The following is a 19,487-nucleotide window of genomic DNA, read 5'->3' as shown; positions in this document are numbered from 1 at the left end:
TATTTCCTATTTGCCCTATCAAGTAGACTCTGTCAAGCACAAAGATGAGCATTATTATTTTTTATAAAATCATTTTTTAGCAAGAACATCAATAGACTTCCAAATAATGTACACCAAACAAATTTATTTTCATAAATAAATTTCAGTGGAAGAAAGTTACCACATGTAGACTTGAAATTCTGTAAACTAGAAGTGTCCGTATTAATAAACTTGATGGTTTTATTTTTCTAGCTTCTCCTGATTTTCCATTAAAAAGTTCGTTTCATTATACAGATAAAAGCTATTTTAGTAGAGATGTATTTTGCCATGTTGGCCAGGCTGGTCTCAGACTCCTGACCTCAGGTGATCCACCTGCCTTGGCCTCCCAAAGTGCTGGGATTACAGGTGTGAACCACCATGCGGGGCCAGGAGCAAATTCTTAAAGTAACTAAAGCATGAGCCAGGTTGACTTCTTTCTCCACAGATTTGCCATAGTGTGTGGAGTCTTCTGTCTATAGAGTTCGCAGCAGAACAGACACAATCTCCTGTATACTTTGTCCCAGGTTCCACCTCATAATATACCATAAACCACCATAAAGGTCTTTTTCTTTTGAAAGCTTCAATAATAACTACTTCCAGGTGCTGATAGGCCTTCCAACAACAATCATGAACAAATATTGGGAAAGTTAAAAATTATAAACTCAAAAAAACTCATGATGATACCACAGTCGTTGTCCTTGATCTATTACGTAGAGCAAATGGTCCCAGACATATCTTTTGAATGTCTTATTTTCTAACTCCTTTTTAAAAAATTAGTTCATAGAAGTGTCCAATACTGCCTTTTATTTTTGGGGGTCAGACTCATTAACATTCTCCACATCCCTTCTTTCTAGCTCTTATGCCTGAATATCCAGTTAGGATACAAAGATGTACTTAAAATTACACATTATTCAAATTAAATAAGATCTTAGAGATTACTGGGTTATTTTTTTAATATTATTTTTTAAATGCAGACTTCCCACAGAATGGAGATAGAAACAGCTTAGCAGAGTAATTTTAATGATATAATTAAAGGTTCAAGTTGAGTAACAGTATGCGATTGATGTATCTGGACATAAGCCCTGCAGTTTTAGCTGGGCTTCTCCTAACATTGGACACGAGTCTAAAATATGTCAGAAAATTAAGGCTTGTCACTAGGATAAATTAAGCTATTGGACAAAGGATGAGGGGCCACCCAATTATCATATTAAAATATTTTAACAGCAGTCCAAACACTGATTATTAAACCTGGCAGCATTAATACTGATGTGCACTTGCCAAGTGTTTGGCTAACTAGTGTGGAGCTCATCATGACAGAACTCCATGTCAGTTGCTCTCTGGAACCAGGGAAGTGGGAAGGGTGAAGAGGGTTTAATGTTCATTTAGCATTTCCCCTGAAGTGTCAGTTCAATAAAACTAAAGACTCCAGACTTGTTTGTACTTCCAATTGTCTTATTGTAAGAATCAGTGAAAAGAGCCATGACCTTCTCTACTACAGAGTTACTTTGAATGATCTAAACTATAAAAAGTCACCTTTTTGACAAGAGAAAGGTAACTCAAAAGAGGAAAAAACCTAATAGAAAAGATGAGTGTTTGACAGTCCCGTGGGTTTTTTAGAGACCTCTGTGTTGGGGTCAGTGATAAATAGAAGAAGCTTTGTGAGTGTTTCTAGTGTTCTCTTTTAGGGAACCCATGCTGGCGTTGAAAAGAGAATCTAAATAAAACCAACTAAGATCTTGGATGGAAGGATGTATTTAGATGTTTTTTGGATACCCATAAGAAAAGACTTGCTCTAATTTTAACTTATAAGAGCAATTATTCAGGTGTCAATAAAACATACAATAGTAAGAGCAATCATTAATGGAGTTCTATTCATTACCTGGCAGTTCATATGTGCTATGGCTTTTGAATATTATAAAACCCCCATGGATTAGGTGGTAGTATTCTGCCCATTATACAGATGAGGAAACAGAGACACAAAGGAACTTCTTCAAAGTCAGGCAGGGAGTATCAGCGAGTAGGGAGGTTTGTGTAAATCTGCATTTTAAGCAGACCTGGGCTTTGTACTCGGATAGTCTTATTTCAGAGACTGAAACTTTTTTTTTTTTTTTTGAGACAGGGTCTCACTCTGTTGTCCAAGCTGAAGTGCAGTGGGGTGATCTCAGCTCACTGCAACCACTGTCACCTGAATTCAAGTGATTCTCCCACCACAGTCTCCTGAGTAGTTGAGACTATAGACACACACCATCATGCCCAGTTAATTTTTGTATCTTTTTGGTGATGGGGTTTTACCATGTTGCTCAGGCTAACCTCGCACTCCTGGGCTCAAGCTATCTACCTACCTCAGCCTCCCAATAGAGACTGAAATTTAACCACCACACTACACCATCAATTATTTTAATCCCCTTTCATATGTAATGATTATAACCTTGGTAGCATTTTCTGAACTGCTGTGAAGCTCAGTGCTTAGACCTGGAGGGTACATATAGTTTATTGGTACCCAAAGCATTAATAATCACAGTGATTACTGATGCAGTTCTCTTTGAACCTTTCGTGTTAATTGGAAGAATTAAATGAAGTATTGAGCAGTTTTTACTATTGTAAAACTCATAAAATATTTAAGAATGCTCTAAATAGAATTAAAATTATAATTTTAACAATTGTATTTCAAATCTGGATTATTTGCTTGTAACTTAGTTACAAAGCTCTGCTTTATAAATATAAAGCTACTGTATGACAGTTCTAAAGCTTCAGGGGCTTTGTAATAGGAAAGAAGGATCTTGAGGCTTGACAGGTAAAAGTAAAAAGTAATCAAACTAACTTGCATTTCAATAGATTTTTTGCTCATAAAATATCTTCTATTGTTTCAGTCTCCCTTATCCTTAGAAATAGACAGTATTTAAATTTACTTATGAGGAAACTGGAAACTAAGACTTAAAGAATTTACACATGTTTTTCCAAGTCATCCATTTAGTTAATCTCATATATAGGACTTATACCAGCTTTCCCCAGTTTCTAGCCCAGAGCTTTTTATGCTTATCCTCTTTGGATAAATGTAGATAGATCATCTATGTCCCTTCACCAGTAACCATAAACACTGGTATAGAGAAGACAGGTCCTACTGTAGTTGATGAGAAGAGACGTACCCAGGCAGGTAGAGGGCATTATCCAAACAGTATGGAAACAAGTAGCCATTGGTAACCCAGAGGAACAGATAGCAGTAAAGGCTCTGCAATATATAGTCAGATATTCCTGTGGAAGGCACGGCAATCATTTATCAGGTTCTAGATGGAGGGACAGGTAAAGTAAGAGAATTCTGATCCTTTGAACAGAAGAAAATCAAGTGATTGAATATTGCTACATTTTTTGTATTATGCTGATTTTCTGGGTATTTCATAAAAAGGACAAAAAGGGACATAGCTACTGAAAGTGGTGTACAGATGGAGGAAATAAAGCCTAAATAAGTCTGTTTATTAAAGCTTATTTGATTTAGAGTGGAGATACCTGAGTGATGAAAAATCTCTGATAAATTTTCTGTCTGAAGATAGGCTTGGTCCCAGAGACTGGCATGTGGTTTAGCATGCTAATGACTTCAGTTGTGGAGACAAGAGAAACGTGAGGACAGGAATTAGAGAGATGTCGACAGACCACGCCAAAAGAAGCTGTGTTCTGGAGGATGTGTTAATAAAGATGTCACTGCATAGTAGCTTTCTTGCTATTACTTGTAAGAATGCTTAGGACTGAATAAGAAATTCATATTCTTCACTGAAGGAAACCTCCAGGCTTTAAGAAAAAACAACTATAAAAGCAAAATAATAATAATAATAACAAACAAAAATCAAATTTAGATTAGGGTGCAGCGGCTCAGGCCTATAATCCTAACACTTTGGGAGGCTGGGGTGGGTGGATGGCTTGAGCCCAGGAGTTTGAGACCAGCCTGGGCAACATAATGAGACTCCCGATCTCTAGGAAAAATACAAAAATTAGCTGGGCGTGGTAGCCTATAGTCCCAGCTACCCAGTGGGGTGGGGTGGGGGGTCGCTGAAGTGGGAGGATGGCTTTAGCCTGAGAAGTCGAGGCTACAGTGAGCCGAGATAGTGCCATGGCACTACAGCCTAGGTAACAGAGTGAGACCGTCTTTAAAAATAATAATAATAATAATAATAATAATAATAAATTTAGGTTGGTCACCTCTGCTCATGCCCTTTGGAAATCACAATGACTTACAGTTAGGAAGTTCCTTAGAAGTCATATTTTGTCCCATGTCTTTCCACACAATGGAACATCTCCAAATTCTCCTTGTGTTTCCATTGGACCTCTGAGTGAAAGGGATTTCCCTGCTTTATAGGCAGCCCCCTCCACTGAAGAAAAGCAGAGGGGCATGAGCCAAACTTCTCTCTCTGCAGTTTTCCTTCCTTGGCCTTACTTTTGCTTCAGAGTAAATCTACTAGAATAAATAAATCTACAGAATAAATAAAACTAGAATAAATCTACTCTCTTATTCACATGATGATTCTTCTATAAGAAAGCAATGATCATATTCTCTGTCACCATCAAGATTTGCCATTCTGTTCTCTCACCTGGCTCCCCTCCTTAATTCATTCAGTTGCTCTATCACAAAATGAGCATTACCTAAGAGTTTAGGGAAGAAAAACAGAATTTGGGGGGAAAAAACAGTCATAGACAAATCAGTTAAATCAAATATCTTCATCCAGGACTAAAACACATTGGTTAATTGAGGTTAAGAAAATTAGAAGATATTGACGACAGTTCATTTCAGGGTATTCTACTCATTTTACAGAACTCTAAATTGACTAACTCATCTAAGTAGTTATTCATGAGGAGAAGCCAGCTAGACCTTTGAAAATGTACCAAAACAAATGACATGCCCACAGGTTCCTTCGAGGCCTCTTCCCACCACAGCAGTTGGGCTGACTATTTGAGAACAGCGGGTGTCTGCTGAATGTCCTCAACTTTTTAAATTGCTCTTTCCCGGGGTCTTCCTGGTGTGAAGCCCACAGCGTGGGGGATTTCTCAGAAGCTCAGCCTCAAGGGGAAGTTACTCTGCATTCAAGAGACGCGCCAGAGGGAGCCAGAGCCTTCTGAGAGCTGAGGCTTCCTCTGCTCAGAAACCAATGTCTCCAAAGGCTGATAGGCCCAGTGGATAGATTGGAAGGGGAATAAAACAGAAAGAAAACAGGACCAACAAAAAGGACAAAGGAATGTTTCAAGATTCTGAGTAAAACAAGAGGGAGCTTATTCCCCTAATAAGGAGTTGTATTTAACTATTTACTAATAAAAACATCCTGGAAATTTAAAAACCCCTTTCAACTTTTGAGATAATCAAATGTGCCCCGTTTCAGAGGCACCTGCCATAAATAGATTTAATTGCCATTTAATGATTTAAATCCTATTTTTCCTGATTTTCTTTTTCCAGGTCATTTGAAACTATCATTTTAAAAAACGACTATGATCATATTTGTATAAATCTCCTTTTCTTAAACCATTGTATTTATGTTAATCTGTTTTTTTAACCTCTGCATATTCCATGAACATTCAGATTTCAAGACCTATGTGTGTGTGTGCGTGTGCATGTAGTATATTGCAGGCTCATCCCATTCATACTGTTTAAAGTGAGAACATGGAATGAGAAAATTGATGAGAGGAGCTGGTTTACTACTTTACAGCAATACCTAGTGAGCCAGGGAGCTGTCAACCCTTCCATCTAAGGGAAGAGTTTTGCTGGCCCTCCATGTGGAAGCAGCCGTAAGGGTCCCTTGGAATTATTTGAGAGGCAGCAGGAAGAATCCGCTAAGCAAAAGAACCACTTTCACTGCTTTGCCACATGCCTAAAATGCCAACAAAGGAGGGTTTTTTTTTCTTCTTTATAAATGCAAAAACTTTGGGAATGGTTATGACATAATTGAGAGTATAGCTTTTCTCCAACTCTGTGAGGCAAGGGAGATGAGAAAATATACTTTAAAGGATGAAGGTGTTGGTGTGTAGGAGGGAAAGAAGAAGAATCTGGGGACATGGAAACAATCCGAGAAGGGTAGTGAGAACCTAGTGGGGCACCCAGCACCAAGAGGGCCAATGACTGGCAAAGGCAATGGTGAAATGACTTTGTTGAGTAGGGAGGTAGTCATGTAACTTGGCCCTACACTTGGCTCTGGCATTAACCAAATGGGGAAAATCTGATTGGTGGCTTACATATTTCTAGTTAGTCTCCCCATTTGTAGAATAAGGAGACTGAATTAGATCAGTCGTATTTCCAGCTAAACTCTTGAGAGTCCTAAGACTTCTAAGGAGATATCTTGACTGAGGCAAGGATTTGATTGTGTGAGGAGATAACACATGGTGGAGGTCCAGTAAATGCCTCTTCCAATCATTTATTATCCCACCCATGACCTCTTTTATATTTTGAAATTTCATTTTGTTTTATTGAAAAATATTTATTTAGCACATATAAGATTTAATTTGCACACAAAAAATCTGCTGCTAAAAATAATATGAACATAACTGGCTTGATGGTTTCAAAGATCCTTTCCACCTTTCTATCATTAACATTTTATGTTCTTAGTCTAAGAGATACTGATGCATTCATTCTTCACCATGGGAATCTTAAAGTATGAGCACTCATTTGGATAATTAGGGAAATGTCACAGGCATTGCTCTTCTGTAAAGCATACTAAAAATAAAAAAAAAGAAAATCCAAAAAAAGGTTTTCTCCATTCCAGTGAATACCATTTACTGATTTATTATCAGTAGCCATAGTGCAAACTTTTCTACATTTTCTGTTTTTGTTATTTTATTTTATTTTATTTGCAAAGAGGAGGGATCAAAAGTAAGAATTGTCTGTCAAAACATACACACACATACAACAATGCTTTATATTTTTCAGCTAACAATTTTTCAATCAGTAAGTAAAGGTATTTTATTCACTTGCAAGATAACTAGAACTCCTAAGAGAATCATGTATAATTTTGAAAATTTGATTCTCATCAGTCAACAATAAAAAAAAAAAAACCAAGCTAATGTCTATATACATAAAAAAATACATGTCAGAATTAAGGTGCCAAGTTTGAAATATAACTCATTCATTAGTACCTCAGTTTGCATTCATTATCCTGCATGAGTGAATTCAACAATGATGTTGCTGAAATCAGGTACTTGGACATTGAAAAAAAATTGGCTCAGTAAATATTAGATAATATAAATCTATGTTTTGTAATTGTTTATTGATGTCTATCTTGCTTTCTTTATAACTCCAAATATCATTTACATCCTTCCTGTCGGGCCACTTCATGCAGGTAGGGAAGAGAATCTCAGCAGTGGAGGCTGTGGGGTTCCATAAGTAACCTAAGGGAAATGAAAATGTAAAAGCAGGTCAAAGTGTGGCTTGTATGTGCTCTGCTGGTGCCTTAAGCACTGGGAGATTCTGGAAAATTATGTAATTATTTGGTCAGACTATACTCAGTTAAGTAACATTGGTTGATAGTTTATTATTAGTAACTGCAAATAGCACTTGGAAATGGAGGGCTACTCTTCTTTTTATATCTGACTTTTTCTGATCCACTGGAGTAACCCACATGAAAGTGAAAAACCCCTAGTTTTGCTTCTGTACCTTTTATTTCAGGGCAGAGGAATTATTTTCTAATAAATTCCTTTTATCTGAATTTGTAAATTTCTATTTCAAAAAACAATAGTTTTCATTTTTGTTTGAAATGTCGAACATGTTGCTCACTGAACGTTGCTTCAAACTATCAGGAAATACTTTGTTAGAATGTAGGGAGGATTAAAAAGCCATTAATTTTAAATGAATGAAGATTATACAAGATAGTCTTGTGATAGGAAGTCTTCATAAAATATTAAAAATACAGGAAGATGTTTTTATCAAGTTAGTTTTCTATTGTTCATGTTTCTTAGCTTTCTTAAAGGAATTTTGGGCAGGCTTTAAATTGGTGAGTTTTTTAATTCATTTATGCTTAAAAGATGTTAGTTTCTTTGAGTGAATTCATTGCAAATAGTCACAGGCATTGCATTCCAAGGAAGAATCTGCTGTAGTAAAACTAGATTTGACAGAATATACTTCGTAGCTTACTTTGTGGGAAAAATTATGAAGATTTTTACAGATATTAAGTAAAAGAATAAGAAACAAAGCATATGTATATATTTTTAAGAATTGCCCAAGCTTCCAAGTAATATAGTTAAAGCTTTTCATCCTTAAGAATTTAATGACTCTAGTATTCTCTTTCATAGCTTATTTCTCAAGCAGTCCATTTTTGGGGTGTAACTATAAAGTGTTCATAAAGAAATATCTATGATGAGAGTTACCACATAGATACCACATTTTTGAAGCTGACCTGTAAAGGGAGAAGCAAAATCTTAGCCTTTGCAATTTACAAACAAAGCCCACTAAATGCACTTACTTCTCAAGATGGCCAAACCCACCGCAGTAACTTACTAAGGTATCCGGAGTCGACAGCCTCGTGGTGTTCAGTCCCACCAAGGATGGGAGAGTTTGGGACATCCAGTTTGAGATCATTGCCATGGTACTAAGCACAGCGCCAAGCTTCAGCAGTGGAAGACTCATTGCTGTGGAGCTAATGAGTTTTCATAGTGACTGATTAGGATCCCAGTGCCGGGCTGGCAGCGGGAGGCGTGACTGCAGCGCGCCACATCTACAGCATGAAAAGAGATCAACTTCCCCAGCTCTAATCACCCAGGAAAGCTTACGGAACATCCTTCCCCCATCCTCGTGGGAAGTGCCCTGCCCTTCTTTTTCCTCCCTTGCCAGACTTGGATCATCAAACAAAATATTCTTGATAGGCTTGGTTGGTAATTATCAGAGAGCAGAGGCTGGAGGGAGGCTGAAACTTGAGCTTTCCCAGCTCCACTTTAGTTAGTTCATATCAACAGAATCCATTTCCTCTGGGGTTTGTGTAAGTATAATCAGCTACTTTTTATCTTTCATTTATCTTTCATTTTTTTATTGTTGACTGATGAGAATCAAACCCACACCTTTAAATGGAGGTCTGCCAAAGTGCACATTTCAACACCAAATTTAATATCTACAGATTTCTCTGGGCAAGGATAGAGTGCTTTTAGGAAGAACATGAAAATAAACTCTGCAAATAATTTTCAAGATGATCATATTGAAAGTAAGAGATAATTGGTTTTTTTTAAGAAAGTAAACTAAAATTAGCATCATTGCTTTAAAAATATAGTCAAAGATTAATAGCTACTGCTTGTGGCAAACATTACCTTTAGGCATCTTAGACCTGAACAGACAGAAAAGGCAGCCTTGCAGAAAAACTTCTGTTACAGAAATTTTATATGTTTCCAGTTTTGCTTTGGAGAATGAAGGCTTTGCTTCGTAGGTGTTCAGTCACACAGGAAACTCAGTTAACTCTATTTTCAGTTTGTGAGGAATGATGGACTGATATGGAAAGTCTGTATCTTGAGAGAACATGTGATTTAGTATAAAGGGCACAGGACTTGGACTCAGGAAGTCTGGGGATCTAGCCTTTGTTCTCCTCTAGTTAGCCATGTGACTGGCCAGTGATAAGATTCCTTGGCTTCAGTTTTTTCTACAATATATGGGTGTTGGAAAACATGCTCTACAAGGCCCCTTCCAACTCTCAAATTCAATGATCTGTGTATTAGATTCCATTAGCAAGTGTGGTATATAGAATCCAGGGTTTATGGATAACTTTATTATATTAGTTTCATAAATACTATAAATATCCCACATCCAAATCTCAGGTTCCAAATGAAAGAAATCAGAGGTCTTTGTCTTATCCAATATATGTGCTTTAAAATAAAAATATAAAGAGAGGACACAAAACAAAATATGGATGAATGAAAAGAAATTGGTTACAAAAAGGAAAAATGTTGTTTTGATTTCTTGGGAGAATTTTGGACTTGTTTGTATTTGAAATCTTCAGCCAAAGATGTATATTTTTCTTAAACAGTTTTGGCAGGAGAAATAAATAAAATATCCTTAATAAAATTGAAAGAGATACATATTTATAGTGTGTGTATACTTTATTCTCAAAAACAGCTTTAAACTGGGGTGGATGCTAAGAGACTCCTCAAATCTTCCTTGCAACTATTAGCTTAGAATCCAGGCCATTTTATTTTTTCAAAATATATCCAAATGACTTCAATTGATTCTTATTTTTTAACCACAGTGCCCAGAAAACCAAATGTTATTACTTTTCTATTCTTTCAAAAATCATGCCATATGAAAAACCAATAAAGTCACAGTACTTTATGTATTAAATTTAGCAGAAAGTCCTGTGAAATTTTACATTAGTATTACAATGTGGTAATGACAAAAAGCAAAGTGGATTTACAAATCTAATGTTGAAAAATACACCTGGAACTCTACCTTACTTTAATAAAGAAGGGGGGTGTCTTTTCAAGAGCTTAATTTCCAAAATTGAAAGACAATATACATATAATTACTAGATAATTTAAGAAATGAGGTGGCAGATGGTAATTATACTTATTAATGAACTATCAGTTCACAAAATAATAGCATTTTTAGAAGAATGTAAGATTGTCAGGGAAAAACAGTGCTCTGATTTGCAAATTATAAAGAAAGGAAGAAATAGAGAAAAACAATACAAATGGAATACTTCTTGTAATTTTCCAGAGATGCAAATTACTATACTAAAGAATTGAAGTAGAACAATGGTGAAAGTTTATGATTTGGCGATGTTTATGAACAACATAGAAGTTAAACTGCGTTGTTTTAGAACAGGTTTAAACGGCACACATTGAAGTAGAAAAGCTCAAATTACAATAATTATTAGTTGTGGGAAATTAAAATAACTGAAATTTGCAAAGAGCTAACTAGTTAGTACTCTCGTAGTCTACTGAAGTGATATCCATTTGAAAAGTTGAGTCCCAGTTTGCAAATGGGAGAAGGGATTAGCCTATTTAGAAGTAGCGGACTGTGTTCAGGGCAAGCAACTCAGTACTTGTGGAAGTTCCACAAGCATAGTGTGAGTGGTAATGATATTACCACTGGCAATGAGATGAGGCTGCAAATGCTGGCTGTGACCAGCTCCAAGGGCTTCAGGGTCACCCCAAAGCGTTTGGACTTTATCTTGTATGTAATTCAAGAGTTTAAAGCAAAGCAGTAAGATCATTAGGTTTATGTTGTGAATCATTGCTTTGTCATTTTTATGATGCAGGATAGGCAGGCGGGGGCTACAGAAAGTGCAAAGCATATCAGAGACAGGAAGGTCACTTAGAGGTATATTCTCACAGTTTGGGCAAGAGACGACGAGGTCCTGAAATAATGAACTGTCAGTGAGGTTCAAAAGGATGAATTCCATAAAGGTTTGCACAACAATTGGCAGTCCTTAGTGACTGAATAAATGTGAGACAGTGGAAATTGCCTGGGAGCACTTTTAGTTTTGGGGTTTGGATGATGAGTGTCAATCCTCAGCGTAAGATACACAGGTAGAAGGATAACTTTATGAAGAAGATAGAATTTATTGCAGCTGATATGCATTACCTATAGTACAGAGGGTCACTGGATGATGATGTGCCCCACACCTAGAGTTCAGAAAAGAATTAATTTCCCTAGGCCACAACAACTTAATGGACTAGTGAGAGTAATGTGTCATACATGTATGAAAAAAAGAAATGATTAACTTTAAAATGCAGCTTTAAAACTACCATGATTTTCATTTATTCAATTCATGGCAGTCTATAAACTTAATTACTTACACAGTTTTCCTTAAAAATGGCAAACCAAAATCTCTCTATCACTAGTAAATAGTGAAATATTACTAAATCTAATAATCTCACACAAAATGTGACCTGACTACACACCACACACTTATTATCTTTGTAGAATTTCATAGTGGATCAATAACTATATAACCTTCAATTGTGCATTATTGCTCATGGAATGCTGAAAGCTATTGATTAATATATTTATTCATTAGATTTTTTATAGTAGCCTATCCTTTTTATTACCCAGAGAGTATATTTCATGATAGACTTATATAGTAAATAATTAACAAGCAAATAAATAATGAGTGAGAATTAGTAATAGGTAATTTACATAATATTGGCATGTTCTGTCATTAGAATTTCATTTTTTCTTTTATTTGTAGAACAAAAGTTAAATGTTGCTTTAATGACCCTACACAGACATATAATAATACATATTTCCTAGTTTGAGACTGTATGTATGGTAGATGTGGGAAGGTTTCCAGAAAACACAACTTAGGTAGATATGAAAAATCAAATACATGAAAAAAACCTGACGACCACATAAAATATGGTAGAAAATAAACAGTTAATGAGGTAATTGTGACCTAAACGTTTGACTTTAGGTAAAATGAGGAGACTTAGATTGCTTTTGCTAAGCAGTAGAAACTTTAAGAAGAAATAGTGTACTCGTACTTTATTTTTATTATTTAAACCAAAATTTAAATTTGTGAATGTCTTCAGGCAGAGGGGAAAGTGGTTTATTAGATATAGTTGCAAAGGTACAAATATCGGCTGAAGAAATTGTTGAAGAAGGAGGAGGAGGAGAAGGAAAAAAAGAGATAAGAAGGAGGACGGCAATTGGGTAGAACACCGAAAAATGAACTGTAATGATTGATTAAACCAGAGTGACCTCTAGAGAAAAACAGTGGGCTCTTGTTAGCACATTAAGCAGGAAAAATAGGAAGAGTAGCATAAAATAGAAGAAGGTGGAAGACAGAGTACTTGTGTTGAAATCACCTGGGGAATGCTGGATACCCTGGATGGGATGTGGTTTGAGAACGACCAGGTACATAAACAGCTCTCCAGCTCCCGTGGCACTTCAAAAGCAGTTTAGTGAGTCACCCTCCAGATTCTTCCACTTACTAGAAAGATACCATTGACTAAGTTAGTCTCTCAGTCTCCATTTTATTACCTGTAAAATGAAGATAGAAGTACCACTGTGAAATGGTTATTTGAGAGACTGAATGAGATGATATATTTTGGAAGTGTCTATAGTATGTCCAATGTAAAATAAATGGCAACCCTAATTTTGATAAGAAATACCATGATTTGAGCCGGCCAAAAGGAATAGACCGGCTGAAGGAACAATAAGGCCTAGAGAAGGTAGAAAGTTTTGTAGCTTTGCAAAGGGGTAGCTGAGTGGAGCTTGGAGTATAGGCTGTCTTGCAATTCAGTCACCTTGGGTGAAGAGAATAATATAACTTTGCGGCATGACACCATCAGTCTGTGGCTCTGGGGCTAATAAAATCAAAGTAGAGGAAAGGGACTGATTGCTATTTCTGCTTCCTTCTTCATTGAAAAGTCGAAGTAATTACTAGAAAACTTCCATAAGGTCCCACTACCACATCTGCTCACTTCCTCACCTGTGCCCACATACTGTACCTTCCATTTGGTTGCCGTGGATAAATTGACTGTGTTCCTAGATAAGGTAGCTCTCTCCTCTGTGCAACACATCAGTTATTTTGGACAATCATGCATAATAATTACTTGCAAGCCTGTTAAGACCCAAATTTCTAGGTCTCACCTGAGTCTGATTTAACTTTAGGACAGAACAAAATAGTTTGCATTTCTAACAAGCTCCCAGATGTTGCTGATGCTGCAATTTTTGACCCACCCTTTGAGTAGACTGCCCTAGCTTATATCTCTCTGACCTACTCAAAGACAATTCTTATTTCCTCTTTTTCCAGCATCAATACATTTTCCCTCTTTAGCAGATCATTCCCAGCATCATGTAAATACCACCATACTTTTCCTACTTTATGCAAACAAACAAACGTTCTTGATCTTATTTTCTCTCCAGTAATTCCACCATTTCACACTCTTCCTTTACGGCATACCCTCTTGAAAGAATTGTTTATACTCACCATTTTCAAGTTCTCTCTTCCAATTGCATTTTTGTTTACACTTCTCCACTCCGCTGACACTGCTTTCATCAGGCTACCAGTGACCCCCCAGATTGCTAATCTAGCAGTCAATTCTCAGTCCCCAACTTTCTTAACCTATGGGCAGCATTCATGAGAATTTACTTTCTCCTTTTTGAAATAATTTTTTCACTTGGCTTCCAGGATGCCACACTCACTAGTCTTCCTCCAATTTTATGACCTCTCTTCCTTAGTGTCATTTGCTGATTCTTCCTCATCCATATGCTAATGCTTTCCAAATTCATTTTTTCCCAGCAAACCTCTCCTATCAATTCAGACCTGCATATCCAATTTTCTACTTGACATCTCCACTTCAATGTTTAATAAACATCTTAAATTGAGCACATTGAAAAAGTGAACTCCTGTTATGGCTCCCCCAACCCCAGAAAAGAAAACAAAAGAAAAATACACCAAACAAATAACAACAAAAATACACAAGCAGCCATTCCTGCAGTCTCCCCATTTCAGTTAATTGGCAACACTATGGTTAATTTGCTCAGGCCAAAAAGTTAAGTTTCAATTTTAATGTGTTTTCCTCCACATCTCTTATCAATTCAGTCAGCTAGTGTCTACTTTCAAAATATATCCAACATTCAAGTATTTTGCACCATCTCCGCTCCCACTGTGCTGCTTCAAGCCTCCATTGTCTTTCATCTGGATTGTTACAAAAGTCACAAGTTATTGACTTTGTATCACTTCAGCCCATCTGTTATTGCTGCAAACTGACATTATCTTGTTAAAACATGAATCAAATTATGTTATTCCAATGCCTAGATTCCCTTCTCTCTCATGGTCAAGGTCAAAATATTTAGCTTGCATTGTAAAGTTCTACATAATCTGACCTCCTCTTATCGCTCTGATTTCATTTCTTTCAGTTCCCCCCTTTATCAACTCCACTGGAGCCACTCTGGCCCCCTGGCTGTTTCTCAGAGAGAAAGGCAATCTTTTACCTTAGGGCCTTTCCACTTGCTCTTCTCTTGTGGAATTGCAATCTCTCAAATATCTTCTCACTTCTTTTTCTCTTTCCTGCCAAGATCATCTCCCGTGAGGTCTTTTCTGGCCACACTATCTAAAATGTCTACTCTTGTCACCTGGTTGCTTTATATTGTCTTTTCTGCTTTACTTTTTTTCTCCTTAGAACTAGTTAGCATGCTATATATTTTATTTATACATCTTGCTTATGTTTTTTTCCACCAGAAATCAAGCTCCATGAGGGAGAAATGATTCCTGGTTTCTCTACTGGAGTATTTTTAGCCTAGAAGAATGTCTAGCACACAGTAGTTTCACAATAAATATTTATGAGAGAAATGGAAAAATGAATATGTTACTATTTAATGCCTCGCCTGCTGTCAGTTTAAAAAAGAAACCATTTTTAGTGTGAATACACAGTACAGCTTATTCTTGCAAAACAAACCGGTACAATATATTCCAGTATTGTGTTTTGCATGTATGTTTTTACGTGTGCATGATGGATCTATACATGGGTAATGGATAGTGAAAAGTATTGAAACATTATGCTTATAGTTACATATATTTTTTCCTTCCATTTTTCACATGTAGAATGCAAGCACTTTTGGTCTAAGCAAAGAAGTACTAGCTCTGACTTTGATTCTGTCTTCTATTGATAAGCCTCAAGGGTCACTGGAACCCTACATAAATATGGAAGCAATCTTTTCTTCCTCTTGCCTTTGGCTAGCCGAATTTTTCTCTAATAGCATAGGGGTGGTAGAAGGAAATGTATGGTATGTAGAGAATATTTTTAAAAAACCATTTCACTATCTATATGTATATCAAGTATCATGTTGTACACCCTCAATAAATATGATACAATTTAAAAAGAAAAGACAGATTTAAAAAAAATGGTTTAGAGAAGCTAGAGATCTGAGTCTCCTTTGAACCAAATCTCCTTCAATTTGGCCCTTGGCAACCAATTAGGGACCACTTGTAGGTCCTAGAATCAGTGCTTTGTCATTTTTGCCTTGAGGTTTCAGTATTGTCTTAAAAGTACTCACTAATGAAAGAATGAATTTAGAATGAAAAACATTTGCAAAGTTCTTTAAAGGAAGGATTTCTGTCTTCTCATCTTTGTCTTCATCTGTGAAGCTGACTGATGCTCTAGAAGCCCAGGGGATCCTCCGTTGGCAGCTGTTGTTGCTACTTCAAAGGAGAAAAAATGGATGTGTGGGAGAGAAATATATTCACGGCAAACATTTTTTTTTCTCTTTCTACTCAAAATTGAAGATGTGGGAAAATATAAATCCAGGATTAGTCCAGAAATAAAAAAGAAGAATGCAGAGTGGTGTGACAGAAACCTTCAGCTTAGTCACTACCTTGCTTTGGGGCTTAGGTTCTTCAAATAGGAAATAAAGCTATTAAACTGAATTTCCTATCTAGCCCCTTTCATAATATAGTGCCGCTCTCAAGAGCTCAGTCTCTATCCCTGCAGTCTCACATGTACCCTTTCACTCCGTGTTCTGGCACTAGTAGATGACTAGCCATGTGACCTCCCAGAGCTGTGGTGTTCTCATGTGTAAGTTGGGGAAAATAAGAGATGCTCTTTTGTGTTTGTGAAGATAAAATAAACTGCTACATAGAAAGCCCTGTTTCAGGGCCTGGAACATGATCAGTGCTCAATCAATGTTTGCCACCACTATGCAAAAGAACTATATGCATCTTCTACCCATCTTCATGGAAGAAAGCATAAGGACAGATGTTAGTGACAAAAAAGCGAAGTTCATCAAACTTTGGAGTAAATTAACAATATAAAAGTTTATCTTTAGAGTTTAAATATTCATCTTTCTAATATGGTTTATTCATATGGATTGACTTCAAACATTCTAGAAAGAATATAAAATGTGCCCATCCTATGTTTTATTGAGATGCTTCCTTATTTAAACCCATCAGGCAGGCACTATGCTAAGAACTTTGTATGTATGAAGTTGTTTAATCCTCAGACAAACCTGATGAGTTAGTATTGTTATCGTAACCAGTTTATAGTTAAGGAACTGAGACACTGAGAGGTGAAACACATTAGATAAGGTCACACAGCTAATAAATGACAGGGCCAGTATATGAACCCCCAAGTCAGATCCCAGATAGTATGTTGTTAGCTATGCTATCTCACTGTGTCTCATACACACACTCACTATCATAGTTCTGCAAAAAAAAAAAGCCAATATTGATTTCAAATTTTGTCTTTTTAAAATAATTAGACTTATATGAGTGAAGCATTATAGGTTAGTTATTTACATGCTCTATCAGTAAGTCAGTGCTAAAAGCTAAGCACAAAAATTAAAAGCAACATGTCTTCACTTATTGAGTTTATCTTTGAATGTGATGGAGCAAAGCTCTCACCAGGGAGGCACTGACACTCAGGTAAGGACTTGGTCCCCCTGCTTTATTTTCACTGCAATCTATTTTCAGACTTCTCTAATTCACCCTACTCCCTAGGGCAGACTGAAGTGTTAAATTATTGCCAAAGGCTTTTCTGGAAGAAATTGTTTAGAAAGAGAAATTTTAAAGAGATTGGGAAATTGCCTGGTGATCAGTGAGGAGACTGTTTCAGTGGTTGTGTGAAAGAACAAAACTGGATCTTCAAATGTGCAATTTTCTGAAAAGTTGTTATGAGTTGTTTCATAAAGCTTATCTCCCTCATGGCATATAAAATGTATGTTTAGCAGGTACCAAAAATCTGGTGGTAGTAAACAACCCCAAACATCAAAGTATGAAAGAGGATTACATTTGTAGTCTGCTTTTTAACAAATTCATGCAAATAGGAGATCTGCAGAGTAGGGTTTTATGCAGTAGCATAGTTACACTGTTTGTCATCATCGTCCTCTTATCAATATGTGTAGCAAAGGTTATTTTGTGTTTTGAAAGCTCTGGGCAGACAAATACGGTTAAATATAAACCTCTAAAGATATGGTGTTGAAAAATGTCAGGCACTATTTATCACTGAAAGCATCCTAAGAGTTACACATTTTTATGCGAGGTTCCCGGAAACAGTTCAGGTTGGTTCATTAAAATAACCACCACATAGACGAAGCCGTGTAAAGCCTTTACTTCATTAAATTGCCGTTTTTGGCTTCAATGTAATTAAACACTTTTAACCTTATAAAAACTGTTATAAAAACTGTTTCAGGAGGACATAAGTAACTCAATTTTAAAACAACTTCCTTTGGAAATACTCATCTGAAAAGAGACCAGTGACTTATGTCTGAACTTATCAATAAATAAGTGAAGGAAAAAGTGTTGATAAAGGTTGTCTCTTGTTATTAAAATTAAATAGCTGATTTTTTTCTGTTACTTAATTTTTTTTGTTCTCTTCACATTTTCCAGCTTAATTATGTATTATTTTCTGTTGCCAGAAAAACATAAGCAGAAGTATGTTGTGTCTCTCTCATTGACCTTTAAAGGCACTGATCTATTAAACATTTATCAAGTGCATTCTTTGGGGCAGGAACTGTACTATTCTGAAATAAGATTAATATGAAACAGCCTTCTCTTTTGAGTAATTTATCAAACTGGGATTGTAACAGAATACAAGTGATTATGTATATTGGATTCAAATAATTCCAAGCTTGTAAGTACCTATAGGGATATAATGGAGGAGTAAAAGAAGAGGGAATTAGTATCACATAGTGTAATGGTCAGGAAAGACCACAGTGGAAAAGATAATGCTTGAGCTAGTTTTACAAATTCAGATCTAAATTTCTAATTCACTCAGAGAAACTGACAGTAAAATTTACTACGGGCCGTAAACATAAGATAAAATTTAAGTCATAAGGATCTTGGTCCTGTACTCCAAAAGACATTTATATATGTTAGCTCTTTCTTTGTCAATGTACATCTGTTGCCCTAGTACTTTACATTTTCATCTCTCTTTTCATTAATAAAATAAAATAGTGATATTTACCTAGTACATAACATAGAGCTACTGAATGTAAAGAGACTGTGAAAAGGAAGTAACCATTGTCAGGAAAACAGTATTTTGCTTGAGAAGCACAACAGACATGTAGAAATATCTGAGTTATTGGAGAACCTTGCATTATCAAGAAAATATATTCAAAATTGTTCATGTGAATCCTTTCAAGATTCTTTATGTTACTTGACCCACATGAAAAAATCTGATGAAATGTTTTTTCAAACAAATATTATCCAACAAGTAGTTTGGATTATAAATTTACACATAATAAGTCATAAAATACAGAGCTAAAACTTTAAATCTAATATAGAGGCTTCTGGTTAGGTCTCTGCAAAGAGGTATATATACATTTTATAAACATTACAACATGAGGAGTGTCAAGCTATTTACCATTATTGAAAATGGATCAACTTTGCAAAGCATTCTAACTCCTCCTCATGCTCTCCTTTCCCTTCTCCTTTCCCCTTCTCTCTCCTTGCCTTCCTTCTCTTACATTCTTACTTTCATCCATCTTTCCTTCTTTTCTACCTCGGTCTCCTTTTCTTCCTTTTTTTCCATCCGTATTTTTTCCTTTCTTCTCTTTCACTTTCACCAAACTTTACTGAATC

The 19,487-nt window shown here is 36.1% G+C and overlaps 1 protein-coding gene across 3 annotated transcripts in view; it reads right to left on the bottom strand.

The window, feature by feature from the left end:
* LOC105485485 (olfactomedin 3) overlaps positions 1 to 19,487 on the bottom strand; it is a 203,149-nt gene that overhangs the window by 38,449 nt on the left and 145,213 nt on the right. Inside the window, exons 1-2 of one of the 3 annotated variants that reach the window (XM_011747880.2) lie at positions 8,483 to 8,616; positions 7,126 to 7,377 (exon numbers count right to left, since the gene is read on the bottom strand). The exons of 1 other annotated variant lie outside the window; for it this stretch is intronic. In XM_011747880.2, the coding sequence (XP_011746182.2) occupies positions 7,126 to 7,137 (12 nt within the window). In that variant the 5' untranslated portion in view covers positions 7,138 to 7,377; positions 8,483 to 8,616. Of the gene's footprint in view, positions 1 to 7,125; positions 7,378 to 8,482; positions 8,821 to 19,487 lie in introns of those variants that run through there. One more of the 3 variants, XM_011747878.3, reaches the window with a different exon arrangement.

This window comes from Macaca nemestrina, chromosome 1, assembly GCF_043159975.1.
Source record: "Macaca nemestrina isolate mMacNem1 chromosome 1, mMacNem.hap1, whole genome shotgun sequence".
NCBI classification, from domain to species: domain Eukaryota; kingdom Metazoa; phylum Chordata; class Mammalia; order Primates; family Cercopithecidae; genus Macaca; species Macaca nemestrina.
Note: the sequence above shows the minus strand (reverse complement) of the source record. Positions and strands in the feature narration are given on the sequence as shown.